Below are 9,977 nucleotides of genomic sequence, written 5' to 3' on the forward strand. Positions count from 1 at the left end.
GATCTGCGAAACTGGACTGGAAAAATGTCATCAGGTATGCGTTAGCTGCAGACGGAGGCGCATGCAAGGCTGGGATGCTGCGTTATGCCCGGAGATCGCCTTGAATGACCAGGTCGGACTATATTTGATGGCGACCGTCGTCGAGAGGAAATTGATGGAGGAGCCGCTAGGATTTGACGTCGGTTTTTGCTTAATGGCGTCGATCCAGAATCGTCGAGGGAGACGTGCGAGCTGGGTCATCAGAACGTTAAGGAAGCTTGACGATGTTGACATTGAGTAGCGCTGGTCTAGGCAGAGGACGCAAGGGTTATGGGTCGATAGCGCAAGGTGGCACTAGTCTGTGATCCCTCAATGACGACAAGGCAGCGTTGGGCGGGCAGCCAACGAGGCTGGGGCGACGATGTTCTACCAGAATCAGATGCGGAAGAAGATAGGTGCCCATAGCAATTATATGGGTACCCAGAGCAGAAATGATTTCTATTGTTTCTTTTTCTTTCCTTTCCAACAACAATTTTTCGGCATATGATCTAATTTTTTGGCGATACAAGGAAAATAGGTCGCCGGGGGACAAAATATCAGGGCTAGGGTTAATTTTTTTTAGTAATGGCCTCGTCGCTCAGACACTTTAGAACAAAGTGTTGATAACGTATTGTAGGATGAACGAAACAAGAATAATAACAACGTAATGGAACATGTTGTAACACTTTATTGATAATGGGGCCTATATATAGACATTAGATAACCACAATCCCGTATGATTCGGAGTTCTAATCTATTACAGAGATGCGAATCTATCTCTAACAGAAAACCTAATAAGGCTAAGACACACACAATGGTAGAATAATAATTCTCCTGGAACAACTATTTATTTTTTTAATTTTTTTTAACATACTTATTCCATGTAAATAGAAAATAATATGTTTCAAAGACAAAAAACAAAAAAATGCTTATAAATATTTGTTTTCATTTTATTCTAATTATTCAAAAGATTGTTGACCATAGTACCCCTCACTTGCATAATATGTGACTTAAAATTGGATGGAAAATATTAAACTTAACGGATGAGATGTAAATCAGCAATTCCTCCCAAGTTTAGGAGGTATATTGACTTAATTGTAAATTAGGAATATAAATTGACAATTATGGCCAAATTTAGAGTACAAATTGGCAATTTTGCCTATTAAGTTATATAAATAAACATTTGAAACTGAAGTATGCAAAAATCAACATCTAATTATATATGGTTTGGTACCAATTAAATAGTTGGGGACAAAATTTTCACCTATCATTTGTCTATGGCCTCTCTACTAGGGTTAGATACGACAAAATTTCAACGACAACGGAGATCCTCGTACATGGCTGATTTCGGTGGACACCTATCTAGGAAGGCTTGGATTTCTTCTCTTCCTCTCTTTAATGGGAAGACAATGGGTGGTTTGGCTTTTTTCTGACTATCCTTGCTATCTCCTCCCCTTGTGATCCATTGCTTAGGGGTGTTGAGTGGGAAATGAGATCTAATTTCTGTTCTTGGAAGTGATGGTGGTATTCGGCCCAAGACCGAAGATTTTTGCTGCTGGCAAAGTAGATTGTGTGGTTGATAGTGCTTTGGCTCCCATGGGGGCTGTTGCTGGTGGGAGCAATTTAGATGGTTGTGCTATCATGGGGGTGATGGTTTGGATGTTGCTACTGTTGAGTGGTTGAAGATGGCGACGACGGCAACCACATGTCAACTTTAGTGCTCTAGGGTTCTTTTGGGATGGTGCCATTAGGCTCTTCTTTGGGGCATTGATTTCCTCTGGTGGTGCCTACAAAGACGATGTGGTGGTGCTTGAAGTTGTTGGGTCAGTGATGGGGGCGGCACCGATTTCAAAAGCGGCTCCTGTTGGCAAATTCGTCTCCTTGCTAGGGTTGACCTTAGGAGATTTGACCAAACATGGGTTGGCCTTTAGGCCTGGTGAGGCCTCTAGTTTGTTTGTTTTAGGGGTCTAATCCTTCTCTTTTGGATCTAGGCCTACAACGATCTAGACTTTCACTCTGGTTGGATTGGGTCTTTATGACCCATTCTTCTCTGGCTTAATTTGAGTTGCGTCGCAGTCGTACAATGGTATGGTTGTTAAAATTTATTTAGGTCTTCTACATCATATGTATGTTGTTGATTTTGTGCTTCATGACTAAGAAAATGTGAGTGAATCTTGATTGGCTAGTTTTACCTAAGTGATAGCTAGTTGTTAGCTAGGTTTATTTATGGATAGCTTGTTTATTGAGTCAAAAAATGTATATTTTTTTGTCGACATTCAGGCGTGTTATTTTAATTATGCATCTGCCTGCTGAAATACAAATGAGTTGATTTTTGATTAAAAAAAAAGTTAGGGACAATGACTTCCATAACTTTATTGTGCACGTGATCATCACACGAGATTATTCATACAACGTAATAATCTTCATAATATTTCAAAAAAAAAACATTATTTCATGTAATTCTATTTCAAAATTTACAGACATAATTTTCTCGTTGACAAAGATAACAGGTTCAACCGTTCAACACATGAAACCTTCTCCTTGACGCCCTTAAACCTTCCTCAATCTTTTGCTTCTCCTTTGTTTATGCCAACTGCTTAGCTATCTGGTAGTTAATCTCAATAGAATATAACAATATACGCTACAACATTAATTTTCCATCCTACCACAAGTACTTATAACTTCCCATGCATAATGTATTTCTAAAACTGTCTCGAACTTTCTAAATAACGGCGTCTTGATCATTCAAACCACAACAATAAGTCAGGGTAGCAATTACGTTTACAATCTACGAAACCACACATTGATTTAGCTCTCATTGATCTACTACTACCTGGTCAGAACAACTCGTATTTATAAAGCTTGTGACCTTCACACTAAACAGTAAACAGATCGGAAAACAAAGTAAGTTTCTGATAGCAATACAAAAAAGAATAGAGGAAAGAGATGAACGGTGGTTCCTGCAGCTCAGTGAGGGTCATCGAGCAATGTCAAATTTCTCCACCACCCGGCTCAGTTCCTACCACCTTTCTCCCACTGACATTCCTCAACATTGTATTTCTCTTCCCTCGTCCCAATGAGAGTTCTCCTTCGAGTTCCCTAACTCTCTTAACCATTTCACCCAAACCATCCTCCCCAAGCTCAAATACTCCCTTTCCCTCACTCTCCAACAGTTCTTTCCATTGGCCTCAAATCTCAAATGCCCTCCGCCACCCTCCAAGCCTTATATACAGTATACAGCAGGCGGCTCACTCCCATTGACAATTGCTGAGTCCTCCGGTGATTTCAATTAAGCGCCTTAAGAACAAGTTATTAGATGATTGGAGACGCTGGTCTCATAAGAAATGTAAGCCCTCGAGCACTTCATCCCTTATCGGAAAAGTTCGAACCACATTTGAGTTACGTAGAGCCCAAATAGATAGATTGAAACTTTGGGTCTCCAACTTGTTCATCAAACTTCAAAGGTTCTAAGCTAGCACATATTAACAATATTAATATGGAATAATAAAGAAAAGAAAACATAAGGACACAAGATTTATAGTGGTTCACTCAATGTGATTGAGCTACGTCCACTTCTCAGAGCCGGCAAATATTCCACTATGATCAAATATGAGAAACAAACAACTAGAGTTAATAATAACTCTCTCCACCAAAACCCAATACACCAAAAAGTATTAGTTCCCTCTTTAATCAATAGAAAATGAGAGTAATACTTACTTCTCAATTACAATATATAGCAGCCCTAATAACTAAGCTCTTAAGGCTTCAAATTTGGATAGCTACGTCACCACCACCAAAGAAAAAACAGTAGGAGTATTCAAGTATATGACTGCAATTATGCTTCTCTTCCTCTCTATTCAACTCTCTCGTGCGGCTGTTTAGCAAGCCATATATGTCTTCAAGGTATAATTAACCTAGGACATGTGCTGCTCACATGATCAACTTAGGACAAGCCCACTATGTGTAAGCCAACACCGACACATATATCATCTTTTTGTGGTTGTATGTGCTTTTGCATGAGTTTCTATGGTGAAAATAGAGGAGACCACTGATGATGAAATGCAATGTCGCTTCAATTTCTCAGCAGACTGCAGAGACCGTCTTGGATATCCATTGCCGAGATCATACTTTGGGAACTCTTTGTCACTTCGCTATAAAAACATCAGAGATCGAGGTTTTTCAGTATCAGGATTTAGAATTAAGTTGGAAGTTAGAAGTTGTCGCTGATCCGCAGGGAGTATTGAAATAACATTGATGCATTATTGCCTTTATTTCTATATACGAATTCACTATCTTTTAAATACTGATTTTAGGGTAAACTATTTCTAGAAGAGTAATTCTAACCAAAAACAAAAGAATAATTAATTATAGACCCAAAAATCAACACCCTTTTTAATCTAAACACACCCTTAAAACTATTTCAATTAGGTTGAATAAGAAATAAAAAAAATTTATTTGCTTTAAGAAATAAAACTTGTTCTTGATGAAAATTACTTTCTTTGCCACTCGTACCAATGCATTTGGTATGTTTCTGAATTGCTTAATTATAGCTTCATTTTAATATCTCATCACTTTATATTAATCCATTCACCTTGAAATTCCTTCATTTTTGAAATTCCTTGTCACCTCCAAATCTCTTACCCAAGTACTACTTTAGAGTATGTATTTTTGTTATTCTATGTTTTCAGTGTGTGTGTGTGTGTGTGTGTGTCTATTTGCTAAATCTGAAAAATCTATGTAACAAATAAAAAATATAATTCTTATTGTTCAGTGGAGTACGTGATTCTACGAAATATGTATGTTTTTCCTTAAGTATGCTAAATATGTGAGAGGATTCATATGGTTACTTGTGTATTGGTTGGGATTTGTAGGTTTCATAATTCTGTTGAGTAGGTGGGTTTCACAATTTGGTATGAATTTGTATCTGTAGAGTAAGTGTGGTTTTGTTATGCATCTAAGGTTGATGTAAGAAGTTCTATTCTATAGAGCATTAAAATCTACTTAGTAGGTAACATGATTTACATATGTTTAATATATATACGTAAAGTGGATAATTGTTTAATAGGTAGTGAGATCTGCATCCATAGTGTTGAAATTTGGCAATTATGGAGATTTCATTATGTTCTTTAAATTATAGTGTGTAAGGTTGTTTTAGTTTATGATATGTGCTTTCAATATGCTGAATATGTGAGAGAATAAAAAGTATATTTCAAGTATATGAAAAAAATCTTTCATAACATAAAGTGATAAGAAGCTAAATAGACATCAAGAGATGGAGAAACAAAAATTAAGGTAAAATTTAAGGCTCATTATGACAAATTCAAATAATTAATCGTCTTAAATAAGAAAAAATCAAAATTCATTCAATCATACCTCTGTTTCACTCTTGTATATTATATAATTTCTCTAGATTAATATTGATACCCGATTTTCTCAAATTTCTCGAAAATGAAATTGTAATTTTCATTTATGATAGATATAATTAAATGTTAACTAAATTAAAAAGTTAGTCAAAGTTATTTTTAAGGAGGAGTTTCAGTTTCTCAACCTATACTCCTAGAGGGTAAAAAAGTGAAATCATTCTAAATGAAAAATATTTGTTATAAAAATATTAGGTTAAAATAATTAATTTGGGTTTAGATTAAAAAAAAATTTAGGTGTGGATTTATATTTAAGTGGGAGTTTCAAAATTGGGTTTATGTCTAATTATCTCCAAAAGAAATTCCAGAAGAGTAAATAAACAATCCTATGATAGAACTACAAGAAGAATATATTCAGATGGCTGCATCGCAAAACTTCTCGAGATTATGTTAGATCACGAACAACTTCACAGTAACATGTCAGTTTATCGAATACATTCATTTACTCGCTTCCAAAATGGCAAAATCTCAAGTATATATTTAACTCTAAAGTGTAGAAGAAGACAAAGAGAATGAATGTTTTTGAGTTGTGCTACATAATATTAATAAAAGCAAATCACAACCACACAGGCAATATTGAACAAACCAATGCAAAATTTAGGGGTAAATCCCATGACAGGCCAATGTAGTAAAACAAGCCGGCCTCATATTGAACGATAGGAATCATAGTTTACAATGTATCCGCATAATTTCTCTTTAAATACATAAACCCAAAGTCTAAAGAATCAAAGACATAGAGTACGTTATTTGCTTATATAGATCAAAGAGGAACTCTTTCAAAAAGATCAACGAGGAACATTATGGCCAAGTCTAACTTGATTCTGCTTTTAGTTGTTACTCTTCTTGTCATCATTTCAGTAGCTGAGAGTAAACGATTTGCTGGTTAGGGATATTTTTCATCCTTAGTAGTTATTTTTTTTCGATTATATGGTCGACTTTTTTTCTTTAATTTGGTGTATATATGAATTTTTATATTCTGTGCGCGCATTTATCTAATACATACAATATGCTCAATTAATGCGTGCAGTTGGATTTGCGACGAGGACTCCAACCCTGGTCTGTAATGCTGTTTATGGTGCAGAGGAAGGTGACACTTGCGGTAGTGTAGCTCAAAAGTTCAATCTCAGTCTCCAATCCTTCCTTTCAATCAACCCTAATATCAACTGCAAGAGCTTCTTCGTGGGTCAATGGCTATGTACTGATGGTGCTACAAAGTGAGCTGCTATAATTTATGTATAAGTTGAGCTGAAGACAAATAATGTATGAATAAAAGAGGATGAACTAGCAAACTAGCTAGCTTTGATGCTCTCTCACCTCAACTCATCTTTGTTTTTCTATTAGTTGTTATATTTTACAAAAAAAACTGTAAAAGTGTACGTGTGCTAGTTAATTAACTCACTGTATTACATTTTTATTACAATAAACGAAGCCATACAGTTTCATAATTTATAGATTGATAAATATTAAATAATGAGGGTTTCCATCCTCTCACCCGATGGACCTACGATTTCAAATATGTGACTAATGTGAGGCTGCCAATATGCCTTTGTAGCTGGCTGAACATTCATAGTAAGTTATTAAAAGCAAGTTGATCCGTTATATAAGTTAACATTTGAAACTGAAGTGTGCAAAAATCAACATCTAAATGACTAAATCTTCTCCTTTGTTTATGCCAGCTGCTTAGCTATCTGATAATTAATCTCAAAAGAGTATAACGATATACGCTACAGCATTAATTTTCCTTCCTACCACAAGTTATAACATCCCATGCATAATTTCTTCATACAACTGTTTCGAACTTTCTATGTAACGGCGTCTTGATCATTCAAACCACAACAATGAGTAAGAAAAGAAATTACGTTCACAATCTAGGAAACCACATATTTGTTTAGCTCTCATTCATCTACTACCTGGTCAGAACAACTCGTATTTATAGATCGTGTGACCTTCACACTGAACAAAGGAAAAGAAAACAAAGTAAGACAGTGAATAGAAAACACAGAGCAAGAAAAGAAATAGAGGAAAGAGATGAACGGTTCCTGCAGCTCAGTGAAGGTCATCGAGCAATGTCAAATTTCTCCACCACCCGGCTCAGTTCCTACCACCCCTCTCCCACTGACATTCTTCGACTTTGTATTTCTCTTCCCTCGTCCCAATGAAAGTGTTTTCTCCTTCGAGTTCCCTCACCCCCTTAACCATTTCACCCAGTGTATCCTTCCCAAGCTCAAATACTCCCTTTCCCTCACTCTCCAACACTTCTTTCCCTTGGCCTCAAATCTCAAATGCCCTCCGCCACCCTCCAAGCCTTATATACAGTATACCGCAGGCGGCTCACTCCCATTGACAATTGCTGAGTCCTCAGGTGATTTCAATCGCCTTACGTCCAACCGTGTAGAAGACATTGAAGAATGTCACCTCCTCATTCCAGCGCTGCCACCTGCGAGCGTGTTAGAGGACGGCACACGTGTGGCGCCTCTTCTGGCGGTGCAGATCACCGTGTTCCCAGACTCTGGGATTTGCATTGGTACCAACTGTGATCATGTCTTGGCTGATGAGAGTTCATTTCATCATTTTTTGAAGTTCTGGGCCTCTGTATGTAGAGTTGGAGGAGCAGACGTTAAGATCGAGTCTCTACCATGCCATAACAGGGGTTTGATTAAAGACACGTTTGACCTAAAGAACAAGTTCTTAGATGATTGGAGACGCTGGTCTCCTAACAAATCTGAGCCCTCGAGCACTCCACTCCTCATTGGAAAAGTTCGAACAACTTTTGAGTTACGTAGAGATCAAATACATATAATGAAACTCTGGGTCTCCAACTTGTTCGTCAAACTTCAAGGTTCTAAGCCAGCACATATTTCATCCTTTGTGGTCGTATGCGCTTTTGCATGGGTTTCTATGGTAAAAACAGAGGAGACCACTGATGATGACATGCAATGTCGCTTCAATTTCGCAGCAGATTGCAGAGACCGCCTTGGATATCCATTGCCGAGATCATACTTTGGGAACTGTTTGTCACTTCGCTCGGCGCAAGCGATGAAGAGTGAACTTGTCGGAGAAAATGGGATAGTTGCAGCTGTGAATGCCATCGGAAACAATGTAAAGGATTTGGAGAATGGGGTTCTGAGAGGGGCAGAGGACTGGACTGCAGGTTGGCTCAGGGCAAATAGTAATCCTGAACATTTTACCACTCTTGCTGGCTCCCCAAGATTTGATTTCTATAATGAGCTTGATTTTGGTTGGGGGAGACCTAAGAAGTGTGAGGTGATTAACGTTGATTTCGACAGATGTATTTATGTGAGTAATAGTAGAGATGACGAAGGAGGGGTTGAGATCCTATTGGCGCTGAAGAGGGAACAAATGGATTGCTTCAGTTCCATCTTCAACCAAGCTTTGGAATTTGCTGGTGTGGAATCGTAAAGCACAAGGAGTTTGCACGGGAATGATTAAGCTAGCCCGGCAAGAATGCTTCGGATTGTTCGTGTTGTCTCTCTTTTTCTTCTTCTTCTTCTTCTCTCCAATTAATTTTAAATTTTATTAATCTCACATGTAAGGTGAAGAAATGACCAGAAGTTTTACTTATCCACTAATGGTAATAATCAATAAATTAGCATCAATTGTATTGCATCAATCTGAAGTACCACAGATTCTAGCAATGCAACAAGCTGTTTCAGAATTAAATTTTAATTTACAAATAGTTCCTCTTAAGGTGTCTTCAACAAACTAAATGAGGAGTGCTAGGGCACTCTAATATGACACTAAATTTGGCGCCGCAATCCTACGTGTCATGTCACACCACATTACCACATCAACAATTAAAATTATATAAAAATGTCATTTTAAATGAAAAGACAATCATATCCTTGTTAATCCAACAGTTCTAAATTATTATATATTTTTTTCTTTTTATCATTTCTTCTTTTTCATCATAATAATACTTTTAAAATACAATATAAAAAATTAAAATTTACGTTAATATGCTTGAAATATGTGTGTGCACGCACGAAATGTATATATATACAGTCTCTAGCTTCACTCTAAAATTAAAGAGTGAAATTCTAATTTTGGCACACTTTTTGGTTAAATATTTTCACCATAAGTAATTCAATATTTAGATATGTTATTCAAGATCATCTATACAAAATTTCATCCAATTCGGACATCGTTAAAGTATTGAAATTAGATTAAATCAATGAATGAATTAAAACTGTTCAACATGAACCGTTCGTGTAAATCTCAATTTTAAAAGCTCAAACCATTTTCGAATTAGATGAAGTTTTGTAGAGATGATCTTGAATAGTGTATCAAATATTGAATTCCTTATGGTGAAAAAAATTGACCGAAAAGTGTGTCAAATTTGAAACTTCACTTTGTAATTTTAGAGTGAAGCTTCACTTTCAATAGGAACTGACGAACTGTATATATATATATATACAAAATATATTTATTTTTTAATTTCAGACGATGTAAGGTAACTACAATATTTATATTTAGATGAAACTTTTGGTAAAATTCTTTTAGTTGTTTTTTTCCTGAAAA

The 9,977-nt window shown here is 36.4% G+C and overlaps 1 protein-coding gene across 1 annotated transcript; it reads left to right on the plus strand.

Annotated features, from left to right (window-relative positions):
* The first annotated feature begins 7,466 nt into the window (after positions 1 to 7,466).
* On the plus strand, positions 7,467 to 8,858 carry LOC126797338 (coumaroyl-CoA:anthocyanidin 3-O-glucoside-6''-O-coumaroyltransferase 2-like). The gene has a single exon (XM_050523977.1). It carries the CDS (start codon positions 7,467 to 7,469, stop codon positions 8,856 to 8,858), a length of 1,392 nt encoding a protein of 463 aa, XP_050379934.1.
* Positions 8,859 to 9,977: the final 1,119 nt, after the last annotated feature.

The sequence above is a fragment of the Argentina anserina genome, chromosome 6, assembly GCF_933775445.1.
Source record: "Argentina anserina chromosome 6, drPotAnse1.1, whole genome shotgun sequence".
Lineage (NCBI taxonomy): Eukaryota > Viridiplantae > Streptophyta > Magnoliopsida > Rosales > Rosaceae > Argentina > Argentina anserina.